The sequence below is a fragment of the Gymnodraco acuticeps genome, unplaced genomic scaffold, assembly GCF_902827175.1.
Source record: "Gymnodraco acuticeps unplaced genomic scaffold, fGymAcu1.1, whole genome shotgun sequence".
NCBI lineage: Eukaryota > Metazoa > Chordata > Actinopteri > Perciformes > Bathydraconidae > Gymnodraco > Gymnodraco acuticeps.
Genome location: NW_022990299.1, coordinates 272852 through 290893, shown reverse-complemented (window position 1 = coordinate 290893; position 18042 = coordinate 272852). Strand labels below are relative to the sequence as shown.

The following is an 18042-nucleotide window of genomic DNA, read 5'->3' as shown; positions in this document are numbered from 1 at the left end:
GTGTCTAGTGCTCGCTCTGTGTGTGCGTGTGTGAGTGCGCGCGCGCGCGTGTGTGTCGTCTCGGTGGCGCCATGTGCCTTTTTGGATTGCTAATTTGTGTAAACGGCTGTCCGGCTATCCTCCCGGCAGCAGCAGCAGTCTGTAGCCTGAAGGGAAGCGGCTCAGCGCGGCGTCTCTCTGGCTGCCGGCTCGATGACACTGCAGGTACTGCTGCTGCAGACCGACCAGGGTTCACTTGCACAACATTTACATATAATATTAATTTTAAATGCATGGAACCTGGGAGGACACACCACATAATATAATTATGTTGCTATGTCATTAAATCATTGAATGAATCTTAACCTTCCATTTCTAGAGAATAATCTGCATTTTTGGGAATTATTTTACTCTTTATATCGCTTTTGGTTGCATAATCCTGCTAACACATATTTATAAAAGCCTTGCATTTGTTTGTATTCCTATATAAAGGAATTAAGTTACATATAGGCTAACAGGATAAGGGAAGGTATATTTATTTGTGTTGAGGACATGGTTGAGGATCATATTTGTTATGTAATGATTACACATACAACACTGAAGGATGTAAATCAAATAGGCTTTGTTATGGCACTGTCCAGGAGTTGACATAAGTTTATAGTTCAATATTTAAATGGTGATCAATGTAATAAAGCAACATTTTCAGGCGATGTTGTTAATGGCAACCTCATGCTGCCCCGATCAATGGAATTTATAAATGACATAATATTATGGAATATGGTGTTATGGAAGTGAAGGATGATGAATGGCTTGACCTGGGTCATCAAGAGAGAGGGACAGAGAAAATAGAACCGGAAAAAGGGTGAAATGGTCTAAAAAAATAAAACAAGGGGAAAAATATAAATCTTTTAAATTGGACCTACATAACAGTTCAGTAAGTGATGGTGCAGCAGGGATTTATTATTTAGTTTTTTGATTAAACATACAATTTGTAAAGCCCACTTCATGAGGTCGGGCTACATTATTAATGTATATTATTAATGTATCATATTTTGTGCATGTATTGTCAATTAAATGTATGATGTTTGACCTTCAATATTGTTATTTAAATAATGTGTTTTTTCCCTAATTGTAATCGCTTTGTTGCTAGGTTATAGAATACACTTCCCTTGCCTTATTTTGAAAATAATTACCGGAAACAGAGTCATTATGTAGTATCCTAACCATAGATCCTAACTGACTTCTCTCTCGGTGGTTTGGCCAATCAGCTTGCAGAGGGCGGAGCTCTGACAGACCACAACTATTTCTCCTGCTAAATCTTGTGTGTTCGGAGTCTGTGTGCAGTCTTTGGTACAGCGGTGTTCTCCGTCTTTTTCGAACATTTCTCCGTCCAGGAATACAAAAGTGATGCCTCTCCTTGACCGGCCGAATACAGAGGCAAAGGAGGACCAGCGGTGACAACTTTACATCCCATTTAACTCACTTTCCCGGAGTATATTTCGCTTTTTTTCCTTTCGGCTTGAAGAAGAAGACGTTGTGTTTTGGGTCCTCCAGTAATGTCGGACCGCTTTTAAAAACATACTTTTTCTGTCTCCATGCGGGAGAAGAAACATTTTGGAGTGTTTTTTTGATACTTTTGTGTCTTTAAGGATTGTGAGCAGTCGTGTTTCAGCACGGGAATGACTCATGTTTGGCCGTAGCTTCATGTAAATATTTTTGTCGTCCAGCTCTTCGCTCAGCGGACTCAAGCCGCTGCTACTGGATATACGAGGACTTTAGCGCAGTAACTTGCTGTAAATGGATCGCCAGTCCACTTTCATTTCCCTTTGGCTACAACTGGAACTTTGTGCCATGGCTGTTCTTCTTACTAAAGGTATAGACTTTGTTCTGGGTGACAGGGCATGTTCATTCGCTTATTAAAACTCAGGATATTTTACAGTGATAAACCAGGACTGAGTTTACACCTCACTAAACGGCCGGACTTTACTCTTAAACTTGTTTTAAAGTCGTGCTTCGTTTACTCAAAATGTCCCTTCTCAGCAAGAAAACAATGTTGCTTTTTGCCCGTATAACCTATTTCAGAAAACACTGGAATAAAGCAACGTTCCGGAGGAAGTTGAGATAACTCTACTTGTAATCATTGAAAACAAACTTGATTTACATATTTTAGGGTCTGTTTTATGCCAATGTGCATTACACATGACTATTATTGGATCAAATACTGTAATAACTGCATCGTAAACAACTAAATTATTGACTTGTTTAAAGAAAATAGTCCTGCATTTTTTTCCAGATATAACTCCCAACTTTATATTCCAAATAATAACAGTGTTATTAAATGGCAACAGTTATTACATGCAGATAACACACATATCCTGTCTTTGCCTGGTGTGTTTCACTTGGATAACTCCATGTTTAACTCAGTTTTGAAGCTGCCATTCATAGAGGACTGAGCAGGGCTAACAGGCAGCCCCCCCCTCCCTTATCCCACAAAGGGGCCTCTCCTTTCTAATGAAATATTCTCCAAATGACCTGCCCGGGCCCTGCTGCTCCAATCATTCACAGGGAAAAGACTGATCTGATGAATGTGCTCCTGCATTCAGAGGCTCCACCACAGAGAGGAACACTTTCTGAAACGTTCATCCTCTGGCTGATGTCATTTTAGCCTAATTCTTTAATGTAGCACATGGAAACCAAAGGCAATACTTTTGTTGTATTGTTATAATTCCACACAGTCACCAGATTAAAACAGCTCCTACAATATGTGTTCAAAGGTTTATACAATCATCATTATCCTTTAACATATCACTAGAGGACATCACAGCTCATCAACAGAAGTGTATAATAATCTTAAAGTTATGTTTTTGTTTTTCTTAAGGGCAGATCCATTTGTTATTTTTAAAGATTTTAAGGAGAAGCCACGGCTGCAGTAATGAGTGGGCCCGTGTAGAAGCAGGCAGCCGTAATGATAAGGTTGCTGGAAGCTCTTTTAGATGGGACCTCGGTGCACCCTGCCCCCCCCAGGCAGTCCTGACCACAAGTGAAGCTTTGCGTGCAAACGGGGGGAGAGGAGACTCCGGCCCCCCCCCCCCCTCCCTCTTTACAAGTTTCCATTTAGGTTGAAAGAAATTGACTTTGGCAAACAAACCACTAATTATAAGCTACACGGTTCCTGTTGTATAATACAGACAAAAAGGGCCATTTTGCACGAGAAGCTCTTGAAATGAAGCTTCTGAATTGATGCAAAAAGTGGAATATTCCCCTGAGGTCTTTAAAAAAGTTACCTGGCTGTTTATTGCCCCGCATAGCAGACACTTTGCTAGCAAACACACTTTCAAAATAAAAGTATAGGAGAGAACAGACTGCCTATGATGGGATTAAGTCCTTAAAGCATAGGAAAAGCAGATGTGGAATATATTTTCATACAAAATGACATGCTAATAATAGGGATACCATTTAAATCAACATCCTGGTATTAGTGACTTACTGAACCCTGACAAACACAAGCCATGTTATTGTCAGAAAAGCTCTTCTAACCCTGACCCTTTTTCTTTTCCAGGAGAAATAAGGTGTTACTGTGATGCGCCGCACTGCGTTGCCACGGGATACATGTGCAAGTCAGAACTGAACGCCTGCTTCACCAAGGTCCTGGACCCGCTCAATGTAAACTCCCCCCTCACCCATGGGTGTTTAGACCCCATCGTCAACTCTGCGGACATCTGCAGTAGCAGCTCCAGGGCCGTGGACATCCTGAGCGGGGCCTCGACGTTGGAGTGTTGCCACGACGACATGTGCAACTACAGAGGCCTTCACGACCTGGCGCACACCAGGGACTCGACAGGTAAAAGAAGAAACCCTCGTACAGCTCAATCCCTTTCTGTCAGGATGTTTGCTTTTTCAATGAAATTCTCTTAAAACTGCTTTAAAAATGATTGCACTCTTTGGGGGGATTTTTACGATTCCTCCTTAGCAAATATTCAATATTTTCCTCTTTCCTGTTCCAGAAGTAATACGTTTAGCTGTAGGGTTCTTCAAACACTCTGCTGTTTATGGACATGCAGGCCACCCTTGCCCCTCCACCCCTTCCGAGCTTTACAGAACTTCAATTTGACTTTTAATAGGATCCAGCTCTGTGCCTGGGAAGCCAGGGAGCCGCCAGTTTACCTTAAGCACTTGGAAAGAGATCAGATATATTCCTTTTTTTATTATGTGTGCACCATGTAATTTTCCCACCGAGTAGGAATGTGCCTTAGAGTGAATATCCCCTGACAAGCCTGCATGTTGGGCACTAGCTCACAGAGTTATGGAGAGATGCACAGAGACAGGAGGGGACGTTTTATTGGGACTCTGACCAAAGCACACAAGAGTTTATTAGCTCAAATTAATTATTGGCTCTGATTCTGGACAGGGTGACTCATTTCTGCGCTTTCTCACTCTCCCGCTCTTGTTTGTCCGTCTTATTTTCTCTATGTGGTTACTGGAATACCTGAAGAGAAGAGCTTATTTTTAGTATGTCTTTAATCTGAGTAAATGAAGAGATGATTTGTGCCAGATTTAGCTATTACCTCATTTCAATTTGCAGTGCATACTTCTACACACACTTAAAACATGACATAGTCTCTATCACTAACAATTATACAGACAGATCAAAATGGTAAAACAAACTGCAGATTTATCAGTGCAGCTTAACATTTAAATTCATTTAAACTAAAAACTCACATTACGCTCAAGTTAATGATGTCAAGGTTTCTCAATATCTTTTTTTTCTTAACCATGGGAAAAAGAGTGTGAACACTTTAAGCTCAGCTGGAGTCATATGATCATTAAACTGCAACTCCATTCATATATTCAAACGTTGAAGGCACATAAGAGTATATAATAGCAGTGGAAACATGTGAGTTAAACAGTTGGTTATCTTTATTTTTCAGATCATAGCCGCTACCAGCCGGACACCAACAACAGGAACCTAGTGACCCGGGTTCAGGAACTAGCCTCGGCCAAGGAGGTGTGGTTCCGGGCGGCGGTGATCGCGGTCCCCATCGCCGGCGGCCTCATCCTGGTGCTGCTCATCATGCTGGCGTTGCGAATGCTGCGCAGCGAGAACAAACGACTTCAGGACCAGCGGCAACAGATGCTGTCGCGCCTCCACTACAGCTTCCACGGCCACCACACCAAGAAGGGCCACGTGGCGAAGCTGGACCTGGAGTGCATGGTGCCCGTCACGGGACACGAGAACTGCTGCCTGACCTGCGACAAGATGAGGCAGGCCGACCTGGGCAACGACAAGATCCTGTCTCTGGTGCACTGGGGGATGTACAGCGGCCACGGGAAGCTGGAGTTTGTATGATTCCTGCCGGGAACTCTGACATTGACACAAACCGCCTTCTCTAACGTTGGCTTTCTTCTTTTTAAAAAGACATTCCCATGTTTTCGTCCATCGGGCTGTTGGGTTCAGTTCTTTTTAAACCAGTGGCGAAAAGATACGAGACTGATCTCATGCCGTGTGGTTTTTGCTAGAGGAGCACTTTACTTGAAAATGAAAAGGCGAAGCAACGAGGAGCTGTATTTAAAAACTTGAGAGGGCAGAACTGAGGTGGAGTGAGCGCTCCGTCACTGCTCCTGAGGATCCTGGACTTTAACACTGAGCGCTGAAGGATTCCAAATCTGTCTTATTTGCACATTTGTAAAAAAAAAAAAAAAAAGTTGTCGTTGCTTAAAACAAGAATTTTACACTGACACCAGGGTACAAAAAAACAACTTGTCTGAGGAGTATAACAAATTCAGTGTTTGACTGTAGGTGTGCACACTCCTCTGTGTACATTTCATGATTCAAGCTTATTGTAAAGATTTTAAATATATATATATTTTTGTCTGATAAAACTGACCGGTGTGTGTCTTGCTCTGGGTGAATGTCCAACATCTCTCTCTGTGATCAGACTATAAGCTTGATTGTGAGTGTGAAAGAAAACCTTCCATTAAAATTACTTTTTATTTAATTCACGATTCATTCTTGTGTTTTTACTTCATATCTAGCTTTAAAACACTGACGAATTAGATACTGCTACTATACTTATAGCTATTTGGCACACAAAGTAATACATCTTGTCAAAATCAGAGGTACAGAGGTGTGTGTGGGTGACAGAGCATCCTCCTTTGGCAGTATGATTTGTGGAGTGGCCTTGGGGTGTGTGTGTGTGACAGTGCAGCCTTGTTATACAGTGAGCTGCTACATCTGTCAGTTGTTCTTGAACCCTCTCCAAAGGTCACGTTTTAACTTCAAATAACTTCTCTTTCCCCCCCTCACAAGTTAAATGTATCCTGGAAGTAGTGGAGCTATTTATTTTATCATTACTCTAATACCTCTGAAGACCCCATTTACTGGATGTCAGTTAAACATTGTCCCCCCTGTGTTCAGCAGACTGTTTAATATTATTTTTGGTCTTTTTTAAAACATGGCTGGTGGTCTATATTTTTCTTGTCCAAGAATTCCATAAAAAAATACAACCAACAAATATTGTGTCTATTAAAAGCGATAACCCCCCCCCGAGTAAAACACCTCAGTGAGCCACACTACCCTTCTGCTGTCAGAGACATTAGTAAGACTTGTATCAATCCGCAGCTGAAAATAGTCCCTGAGAAATCCACCACCTTTCTATTTTGAGTAACATTTGCTAAAAACAGTGCCCAGCCTTTCAAAATGAAACTATATTTGTGACCAAACAAAGATCCTTATTATTTCCAATGGGCTTGAGCCTGAGTGCAACGGTACATAAGTTTAAAAAAAAAAAAGTCTCAATGACTAATATTTTCTGGTTTTGTTCTTGTATTGGGATTAGAAGATAACTGCAGTCTTGTGCTTTACCAGTCATTTTTTGTTATTAAATAGCTTGTACAATACAATACAAATATACAAATACACAAATACACAAAGTGTTACCTAGCCAGCCAATAGATTTTTTTCAAGGACTGTTCAAAATCTTGCAGGAAAGCTCTTTTTGCAGGATATTGCAATTACTTAAAGCTATATTTCCACAAGTCATACTCATACTACCCTCAGTCACTGGAACATCGTATTTAAACCATTAAGGGAGACTGTCAATTCCTGGCTGTATTCTTACTAAATGTGTATGCAAATAGCAACAAGTAGAACGGCAAAAGCTTGATTTTGACAGTTTGTTTGGCACCTGGGGTTAGGTTTCTGTCTCACTCATTCGTCAGGAGTTTCTCAACTCCAGCTGAATATTTACGTTTCCAGAAGCCCAAATGTCACAGTAATCATGACGGGACTGCAAAAGTCAGTGTGTTATGTACAGCCTGCGTCACACAGAGCAAGATGGGTTGTTGGGTTGAAAAGTTCACACACTTCAGTCTCCCCTATCACCATGGCCACCGCAAGTAAGACATCCTGTAAGTAGTTTAAAGTCGAGGTCCGCTTCAGTGAAGAGTGTGTGTCTCCGTGCTGAGCGGTGACCCTTGTTTCTTTCCATTAGGAAGACAGGAAAACACTATTAACAGCTAACCACTTAGCGGCAGCTTGCATTAGCGAGACTCAGCCCACGCTCAGGGCCTCCCCCAGGACTATTACCCCTGTAATAATAACAATGTCCTCTGCCTGGCCTGCTTAATGTGACTGCTGTTTTCTTTAGCCTGATTCCACTTTGCTGGCTCACCCGTGGGTGTCAGGTGGCCACGAGAAGATTAGGAAATCAACATATGTGAGACATAAGAGCATTGTTTTTATCTTTGAGGAGACATAAGTATAATGCAGTGGTAGGTAGTAACTACGTTTAGTACAATTCTGAGCTATTAGTACATTTCAATTTCCTGCACCTCAATACTTTCACTTCATTACAACTAAGAGGCAAATGCAGTTTTTAGTCCTCTACATTTATTTGGGTAATTTAAAGATTCAGGTTGATACAAAATGTAATCAACAACTAATAAATCATGTATTTTTATAGGTTAAAAACATTTGATACTTTCATGACATTTTCAAAGCCACCCAGCAGTATTTATAGTAAAAACCTTTTAAAAAAGTCAACCATTATCTGTTAAATAATGGGCCATTTTGTATAGTGAGTTCCTTTACTTTTGTAAGTAAATGTTACTTTAGGACTATAACTTAAGTAAAGAATGTAGGTTACATATAACAAGAGTGTTTCTTCATTGTGGCAATACTTCTCCAACTTAAGTAAAGTATCTCCACCACTTATTATATTTAAGCAAGGAGACACACTTTTCCTTTGTCTGGCTGCTTATGCATTAAATATATGCACAGCACCTAGACCACCACAGACAAACCACCTCAATGTGCTACTGTATCCAGGCCGACATCCAGCAGTCATAACTCTGCCTTGACAATAGCCGTCGCCCGAGGCGTCGGCGCGGTCATTAGCATCGGCCATTTTGTGCAGCACTAGGCGGTCAAGCTGTTTGTATTCACATGCAAATTTAATGAGGTGGCTCACTGGCCTCTATCAAAAGAGCCCCAATTTGTTTAGAAGCGACTCCAATGGACCCCCACCATCAGAGGATTTATGTACAACTCTCACTGTACTGTATTTTTTGTATCCGCTTTTACAACTTCACCATCACTTCCAGGCCTCTTTCTTTCCTCAGGTGGGTGACATTCCTGAAGCAGGGCTAACAACATGCAGGGATTTAAATCTGTGAGGTGCTGCCTCCGTGTTCCCCCCCCCCTGCTACCCTTTGCAATAATGCAGTAATAGTCCAGTAAGGCCTTGTACCGACTGTGAAGGCAGCAGCATGTGGAACAATATATTAAGTGTAAACACACATGGAACCTGTTAACACCTGGGCACAGTAATGGATGCACACCTCCCAGGGTAGTAACAGGCCTTTCTAAACCCTTGTATGTTTTTCTTGGTTTTCTTCCCTCCATGTCCTCACATTCACCATGTTCCACCAGATCTCCTGTTCCACTGGCGGAACACACACTCACTTAGTGTTTGCCCTCCATTAAAGTTACAGTAGTCCAAATGAATATGGACAATAATGGCGACAGTGCCCTTATATGATATACTGGTAGCATGCAAAAGCTTAGTTTCAGTGTGAAGCAGTCCCAGTCTAAATCATATCGCTGATACTTGAAGGCTGTCTAACAGTTCCCAAGCACAAACAAATACAGACATTCCAGAAAATAAACACAACTGGTCATTCCAGAAGTCCAAATAGGATAAATTAATTTACAAATCAGCATGACTGCGGAGACAAATCATCCTCTGTGGTGACAGACATCCGCTGAAATAAGACATGATCTAAATATTTAGCCAACTCATTTCCGTCCAATGGATAAAACTACAGCTCCAGTGCATGTCTTCATACACCTCCTCCCACCCATCTAAACATTTACCCAAGTATGTTGTTAACATCTAGATAGAAATCTGCCCCAAAAGAAAAATAATAATGTTGGGAATGTTTACAGGACGGACCGGGCTTCTTGAAGCTAAATGTCAGTCTGTAAATAGCAAAAAGGTTTTGTTATGTTTCTAAGAGAGGGGTTTTTAGCCAATCCAGCAAGAAAGTGCAAACAGAATGTGCACACACTTGTTATCCATGTCTAGGAGCCAGGAGGATCACACACACACACACACACACACACACACACACACACACACACACACACACACACACACACACACACACACACACACACACACACACACACACACACACACACACACACACACACACACACACACACACACACACACACACACACACACACACACACACACACACACACACACACACACACACACACACACACACACACACACATCACTGAGCTGTCAGGTACAGGTGAACTCTCTCAGGGGCTTCATGGATGACGTGGTGTCTCATGTTGTCCTCTTTGTGCAGCCAAGGGCACTCACTGGCCCCTATCTGTCAGCTGGGGGCCACCAGGCCACTAAAGACAGATGGCAGAACAATGTCCCCCCCTTCCTCACTGCGGTAAGAGGCAGACTGTCCCTCCAACCTCATTCACTCACAGATGACATGAAAGGATGTTGTAGCTACTGTACATGAGTGGTAGAATGTCTTGTATGTGTTGGTACTGTGACCTAAGTTGCCTGATTACTAGTGCTACTGTTGCTTTTTTGAAGTGGGATTCTGTATATTCATTGTCAATTTTGTGTTTCTACATTTCTTTAACCTTATCTTTCTTTCATTGATTGCCATCATGTTGACCAACTGACGGTTCTCTAAGGCCCCTCCCTCTTAGAAACTGTTGCTCAACATGTTAAACGTTCTAGTCTTGGACTGGATATATGCAGTTTCCAATGATGAACAGTCAAAGATTTACAACTCAAACTATTTTTTTAAATGTATTTTTTTTAAAGAATGAATCGCTTCTGGATATAACATTGGCCTACAGGCAGACAAAACAGATTCTAATTTTTAGAGGCCGACAGCCTCTTTTGTTGTGATGGCTGGCAGATTTGATGTGCTGTAGCTAGCTAGCTAATTAAGCTACTTTTTCAAATCGGTTGACTAATATTTAAAGCTCTTGTAGTTTAGTAGGCAAAGCAGAACATAGCCACTTATGTTAGCCTACAAACCAACTCTCACACAATGGGGACATTTCAAAGTTGTTTTTTTAATGTAATTAGTAAACCAAAAAAACTATTTAGTATGAAATGATGCTGGCCTATTAGGCCTACTATAAGAACTAAGCTAGACAGACATGCTAGCATTTGAAGCAAACAAACATGAGTGAATCCATGACTTATTTTTATGATTTTAGTAAACATGTAATGTAAGAATCAATATGGAGTGTGCAAGGTCAAAACATTCACAGCACTTCACTGCGTCTAGTTACGGTATTATATGGCATAAATAATTCATGATTGGACAATTGCTGGGTTCGCCAACAGTTCATCACAATCAACTACATTTTAACAACAATAAATACATGGTTGGTTTGAATTGATGTCTGTAAACTAAAGAGCTACCATGGTAACATAATGAACACTTAATAAACATGAATCTGTGTCAGAAGGAAAGGCACCTAGAGGTGTGGCTACCTCCTGAAGCTTGCGTGCATGCTGAGGACTGATCATAATGGCTCCCACAAAGCCATTTAGCTTGGCAGCATGCCAGCCTTTTTTCAAACTAACAGAGATGAGCACCTTGAGCTGGCAGCATAGCCTTGGGACCTGATGCTAGCTGGCTGGCTCTGATGTGTGTTCATTGTGAGTGTAGATCCCAGGGATTACCGGGCTGAAAGCAGAGAAGCTTGTGTCTCTCTGACAACGTCTCTGTGTGAGCTAGGCTAAACCATATCAGTTTAGGAAGTGGTCTAAAATAACATGCGGCTGCCCGGTGAGATAGAGTCTTCCACATTTTATACACTGAAGCTGGTGTTACATTTAAATTGTTTAAGTCTAATCTTAAACCAATACAGGACAGTATGTTCCGGATTTTAGCTACCTGAATCTCAACACCATAGTACATACTTATTCTAAGGAGTAGGGTTTGCTAAATAAGTGCAAGAAGGGGCAGGCAGAATCATTGGGCTCCATAAACAGGCAGGCAGACAGGGTCAGAGCAGATCATCTGAAATGCTGGAGCACTTGGCAGTACACACATGAAAATATGGCAGAAACAAAGGGAGAGTGAGCCAGTATATGCTCTTGGGCTAATGAGGGGATGAGCTGCAGGTGGGGAGATGGGCTGGGCCAATCAGGTGAGGGCAATGAGCTGATTGCAAGAGCCAGGAGGAGGCAGGATCTGAAATGACAGGAGAGTTAATGTTAAAAAATAAGTGTTGGGATCTTGTGACAAATGAAATTAAAACACATTGTTAACTGTGTTTACAGTTCAACATTAGGCCTATTTAACAATCTCACGAGCATTGTTACTAATTATTCACCACTTTCTTCCATTTTATGTGAATTCATTTTGTATGAGTAATTGTTATCAGTTCCAAGGCTACGAAAGGGACGATGTTGCACTGAAGGACGATGTTTCACCCAACATATTTACTTGGTCTTAATACAATGAGTATGTGTTATTGTATGGATTAAAACACACTTGTTTGAATTTTTCCTTCATCCTTAATCTCAACCCAGGCAATAACCTTTAGCCGCTAGCTGAACATTTGTTTAGCCCGGGTCAGAGTTTGACAAATGAGAATTACATTCCATACATATTTGAGAAGGATAATGGTCCTTGTTTTTAGTAAAGTTTCTGTGGTCAAACTTTATTCTATTCTAGCTGTAGATTCTTGATTTTTTTTTAATGGATTTTTATTATGTTTCTGACCACAACCTTTTACCATTTTCATTATAAACATATTTTATACTCTGTGCCTAATAAAGAATATAAATTACATTTGAGCAGGGTATCTGCTCCCATCATCACTAGAGTAACAACAGCTAAAGGTATGCTCATGTGAACTTTATCCTTAAGGAGATGAATCATTTTTATTTTGTTTCCCATTTTACAGACATGAAAACAAGCTAACCTAACTCTGATAATGTGATTACAAGGATTGTATAGACTAAATAATGTGCACTGACTGTATAACTATACATATTTTACTACTGCTTCTACATCGTGTGTTTATTCTGGCTTTGTCAAGAATAGCCATCCAACATGTTGAGGAAAAATGCTCGGGTGTGTATTATGACAGAGAAGACCCGCCACTTCACACGCCAAAGGAGTCTGTGAGTGATAAAAGCAAGTGGAGCGCAAAAATCCTCTCTGCCTGACAAAATGAATTTATCTATTTGTTTATGTTTGAGCACCCGTTAACTGACACAGCTACCACATGTTGAGTGTAGCGCCTCAACCTCGAGGCATGTCAAATATTACATTTAAGAGCTGCTGTATGTTGGGTATCACCGGGTAATTATTTTCAACCCGGGGTGCTTTATGATGTTTCCTTGGGAATCTTAAACGGCAGAATTTGTTTATGGGAAAATGTCTATATTACCCTTGAGAAATAAGGCCAGACTAGATCATAGTATAGCGCTGAGTTAGCCTAGCAAAGTAAAGCATAAACACAGACAGGCTTTACTATTATCAGAAACACTGAATTGTTAAATTTTTAATATGAAAAGTGTGTTTTTTGCCTTCTTTTTTGTTGTGCATTACAGTGCTATATCACAAGACAGCAACATCACCACCACCTCTCTTCCCAGACCAGTTGTGTTCTCTTGAGGAAAGACCGGATACTTATTAGCCAGTGATCCAGCACATGAGGCCCTTAACCTGCCCCCTGTTGCACAGACACTTAGGGGTCAACGCCTCCCCCATCATGTCCTTAGCAGCTTCCCCCAAAACACACTCACATACAGGCATGTGCACACACACATGATTAGACCAGACAATACGGTCAGTGTCAAGGGTTGACCCGGAAACTCCACTCCGCTCGGTTTTTAAACCACTTTTGTGGTGAATGTCAACTAGTTTGCCTTTAATGTTTATTTCATGTTTACATTAAACATTATTTATCAGGGAGTTGTGGTGGGAATGATTTTTATTGCTATTAATACACTGTTACAATGCAAATGTAAGATTTCCTCTACTATATGTTGATTAAAAGTGAGTTAATCCTTAGATTTGTTTTCGTACAATAGGAGAAACTCACCTTTTGTTGTTTACCTAATTTAATAGGTTTGTCAGATTTATTTAAATGATTCAGTCTCAACGCTTATGACTACTTCAGTCATAATAATCCAGAATCCTTACACGATTGCAGATATTAAATGTATCTATATCCTTTAATTACCTAAATACGTTTTTTTACCATCGTTTATTCGGGGTGGAGGGTTAGGATTAAAGTTAATCACTTAATCAATCAGAAAAAAGTATTTTTTAATTGTTCTAATTATTTTTTTTTCATGACAGCTTTTGTCATCGTGCTATGCTGTTTCAAAGTTCATAAGCTTGTCTCCTATGTCTACTGTTTTTACTGGCAAAAGTGGGCAACACTCTGCAGTCGTATGCAACAATATTTGTATTGCTTCTTGTCAGCAGTGATTTATATACCTTGACCACTATGCCGAATATCAATTCGATGTGTTTTTCAGCCTAGAGCCTCGACCAACAAGGAAGTTTACTCAGTCCATCAGTTGATCCCAGATCTGCCCCTCTGTGCTCTTACGAGTCTGTGTCCTGTTTGGAAACTGGAGCATACAGAGATAAACAGCAGTGCCTCTTCTTATCTGGCCCTTCTTTCTAAGTATATGAAGCGGCTACCTTAAGCCCTCCAGGTTCAAACTGGCATCCAGAGGGGAAACCGGTGAGGCAGGCCTTGTAGTTTCTTTACTTTGTGTGCTTTGGGTGTTTTTTCTAGGCAGGTTTGGTGTGTCCGGTGGTTTTAGTGTTAAGTGACCTCGTCCTAACCTCAGTGTTTGAGGCTCTCAGCAGGAAGCCACCCTAAATGCTGTAGCTGTAGCCATTCCAGTTTTAACACACAATCGAAATGAGGATCTGAGGCAACCGCTCACTGTGCACCTTTCAAGCCTTCCATATTCAAATTCTTGACATCTCCAAAAACCTTGTAATAAAATAAAATGTTCCTTAGGTTGAATCAGTGTACGACAAACAGCTCTTAACTGAAAACCCAAGAGTCCCTCTTTTCCTCCCTTTATTGAACAAAAGGGGGAAGTTGGCTTCCAAACGTAAATATGTCGAGACATTGGTCCTTCTCTGGGGATTGCCTTGGAACAGGTCATGCAAAACAAACATGGGGCTTCCTCTGTCCTCTCCGTACTAAGCCAGAAATCAGGAGGTTCCCTGCATCAAACAGAGCTTTAAAGGCACTAAAAAGCACCATTAGGGGAAAAATAGGGTATTCCGAGCTTTATCTGTCAATACAAAGGTTAAAGATGTTGGAGTACGGAATGAGAAACAGGGTGAAATAGTGAAAGCAACATGCCTTTCCTCTGCGCCCGGCCCAGCTCTGCTATTCATCATCAGGTGGAAAAACTGTTTACTGCCGGGGTCAAGGTCCCTCTCACATAAGCCATTGTTGTTAAAGCGCACCTCGTGCATGGAACGGCCACACTGAAGATCATATCTAACAGGGCCCCTCTGCCCTGGGGCTAAAAGAAGCCCATTTTAACCAGATTCATAAGATTGAGTCACAAAGGGACATTTAAAACCCATTTAGAGTCTCAGGATAAGACATCCGCACACGCTTGGTTATCTATCTCCCGTGGCTATTTTCCTTTTCTGCCCTTTTTTTATTCCTCCGAGTTAATGTTTTATTTGTGCTTTGATTTGCCCTGAGACATGCTGAATTAAACATAACATTTTATCTCCATGGCCACTCTTCGTAATTCCATAACCTGCATGCTACAAGCCAGGAACTCTGGCTTTGATTTGCTCCCTTTTTTCAGTGTGGGAGGTTATGTGACCACTCTAACCTATTTAACATTAAAGTTTTTCCCCCTCTCAGAAGATTGTTGCGATAATCCTCCCCTTCCACCCCTTTGGTCCTTTGACTCCACTCCCCTGTGGGGTGTACAGGAAAATGCTTTTACTGCGGTACTACCTCTGTGCTCGCCTCTTCGCTACCCCTCACTCTCCTCTTCTTTCAAGCCTGGCAACACCACAGTGTGCCTAACCCTGGAACGTCCTGTGTGGTGGAGCGGATGGTGGCGTCTCCTCATCTGTGGAGCATTAAGAGTGAGAAGTAGATTAAGGCTGTCTCCTAACTGGACACTGGGCAGACCTCTGTAGTCTGCAGCTAGAGTCAGATGGGGAGGTGGGGGGGGGGAAGCAACTAACTAACTAAAGTTACACACTTATTTTGACTGGAGTTATTTGATGCCAAAACATTTCCTTCAAATCTCTATTTTGAAAGCATTACTTGTGTTCACTTTGTATAAATGTTGTTACAAAATACACATTTCATAGACCTTGTACAAGAGGAAATGTTAATAAAGATATTAATGTTAAATGCTCTATAATATCAGCTAAGATAATACATAGCAAATATCTGGGCCATGATTTCATTTTCGGCACACTGCATATTGCTAACAGTCCAATTAGCAACATGAGAATGGATTTGGAGTTATAAGACAACATCTAAGACTAGGATTTTTTTAACAAGTAGTCAGTTAGGTCAAAAAAAAGTAAGCTAAATCATCACCAGCTAAGCCGTCTCTATTGCTTTCCATACGGACTGTTTGTGTGCATTAAACCTGCTCAAATGTGTCCTTGCAGTCAATACTGCAAGGACTATCAAATGACAACCAGAACACTTCTGATACCAAATTCTACAATCATGATGAATATGATTACAGTGATATGGTGGGGTTTCCACATTATTAAGTAAAGGATATATCCAGATATTTCAAAGTTAGCTTATTAGCTTTTTCACCTCTTTTTCATTATTTGTGCTAAGCTAAGCTAACCAGCTGCTGGCTCATATTAATTGGGCAGATATGAAATTTGAATTAATCTTCTTATTGAACTCTTAGCAAGAAAGCAAAAAAACTATTTCCCAAAATGTCTGTAATATAACACTCACGCCACAAGTAATAACACTCCTACAGTAGTTTTGGCCCTATTGCTTAGAAACATTACTACTTATCTAAAAGAGTAGAAAAAAACATTTTAATGGTTTGATCCCCTCACACGAAGGATATCAATGTTAGCATGTGACTGGGGTAACATGTTTTTGTACGTGGTAGTGGGTATATGTGCATGAATAAACAGAAATAAATGAATTATATTAAACCAAACCCATCTTGCAAAACTTGAATACAACATGCACCCTGCATTTATTTGTTTTATTTGTTATTCTCTCCGCCTTTCTTTTAAAATATAGTTATTGCTGTTTTACCAAAATTATAATTTTTTCCCATGCTTTACCCTCTTATTCTTTTGTTTTGTAAATCAATTGCATATGTTGTTGCCTTTTTATTTGCAAGTATGTCTTAATTGTTTACATGTGTATGCCCAAATTTGGTGAATAAAAGGGGAAAACATACAAAAGTATCATGCTACTTGTACTTGTATTCTTTCTAAAGTGTAGTTGAAACTAATACGATGCATTTGCAGTCGAGTCAGCCAAAGCAAAGTGGGTATTTCCAAAGTTACAATCTTTGTGTGAGTATTGTATTAGGATAGACTGAGAAAAGCCCAGACCTATACTTTAAGCCTATTTTTTAACCCTGTAATTTTACATGAGGTGAATCGTCAGCAGTGTTTCGGTATGCCTCTACTTGAGCCGGTATCTGGTACTCTTTCCAGCAGAACGCTTGGGGAGTAGTGACAGGGGGGAGAGGGATGTGGGCACTGGGATGATGGTGGTGTGGGGAGGGTTAGTGTGGCAGTCTGGGACAGACAGCCATAATTTAGACCAGAGGTGGAACCTGAGAGCCCTGCAGTCTGACAGGAAGCACTGGCTTAACTCCTGTCCCATTTAGATGACAGGAGGCCCGGCCTGGCCTGGTACGGCTTGGCTTTGATGAAACCTGGGCTAGCTTTAACCTCAGACCAAACAAGACTCAACTGAAGGAAAAATACATGTTTACTTAATATCATATATATAAAGGCAAAGGCATTCCAGTACTTCAAAGAGTAGCAAATGTCTCTGAAAAGTATTTGATCTGAAAGGATGAAATATAGTTGCTAGCAATGGTGGAAGAAATATCCAGAATTGCTACTTTATTAAAGCGAAGCAAAAGAATACCCCATTACTGGTAAAAAAGTAATGCATTTAAAATAGTAATTCAATTAGTCTTTTTAGAAAAAAAAATATTTCATTGCTGAATTTTTTGTGATGCATCATATTGGAAGGTCCATAAAATGGAGATACTAAAGTAAAGTACAAGTACACCAACAGTGGTGGCTGGTGGAAAATATTTTAGGTGGAGCTGTGGAAATGGTGACCAAACAATACTAGGGGGGTCTGGGGGATGCTCCTCCGGTAAAAAAGAATTGAGAAAAGACCCCTTAAATTATGACTTCTGGTGATGTTAGGGGGGGGGGGACAAATTGAGGCTTAAAAATACGAGAAGACTGATCAATACCTCCATAATCTTCAGTGTGGTTAGCTATGAATCTTCCAAAACTTCC

The 18042-nt window shown here is 40.8% G+C and overlaps 1 protein-coding gene across 1 annotated transcript; it reads left to right on the top strand.

Moving 5' to 3' along the window:
• The first annotated feature begins 1285 nt into the window (after positions 1–1285).
• bambia (BMP and activin membrane-bound inhibitor (Xenopus laevis) homolog a) lies at positions 1286–5975 on the top strand. Its single transcript, XM_034222636.1, has 3 exons — positions 1286–1852; positions 3539–3820; positions 4908–5975. Exons 1-3 carry the CDS (start codon positions 1777–1779, stop codon positions 5324–5326), a joined length of 777 nt encoding a protein of 258 aa, XP_034078527.1. The 5' UTR covers positions 1286–1776; the 3' UTR covers positions 5327–5975.
• Positions 5976–18042: the final 12067 nt, after the last annotated feature.

What these genes read in the sequence shown, in the direction of transcription:
- bambia (XM_034222636.1), top strand. Translation starts at nt 1,777, where the DNA reads ATGGATCGCCAGTCCACTTTCATTTCCCTTTGGCTACAACTGGAACTT. An exon ending in GGCTGTTCTTCTTACTAAAG is followed by an intron (nt 1,853 to 3,538) that starts GTATAGACTTTG and finishes TTTCTTTTCCAG; the next exon opens with GAGAAATAAGGTGTTACTGT. An exon ending in GCACACCAGGGACTCGACAG is followed by an intron (nt 3,821 to 4,907) that starts GTAAAAGAAGAA and finishes TTTATTTTTCAG; the next exon opens with ATCATAGCCGCTACCAGCCG.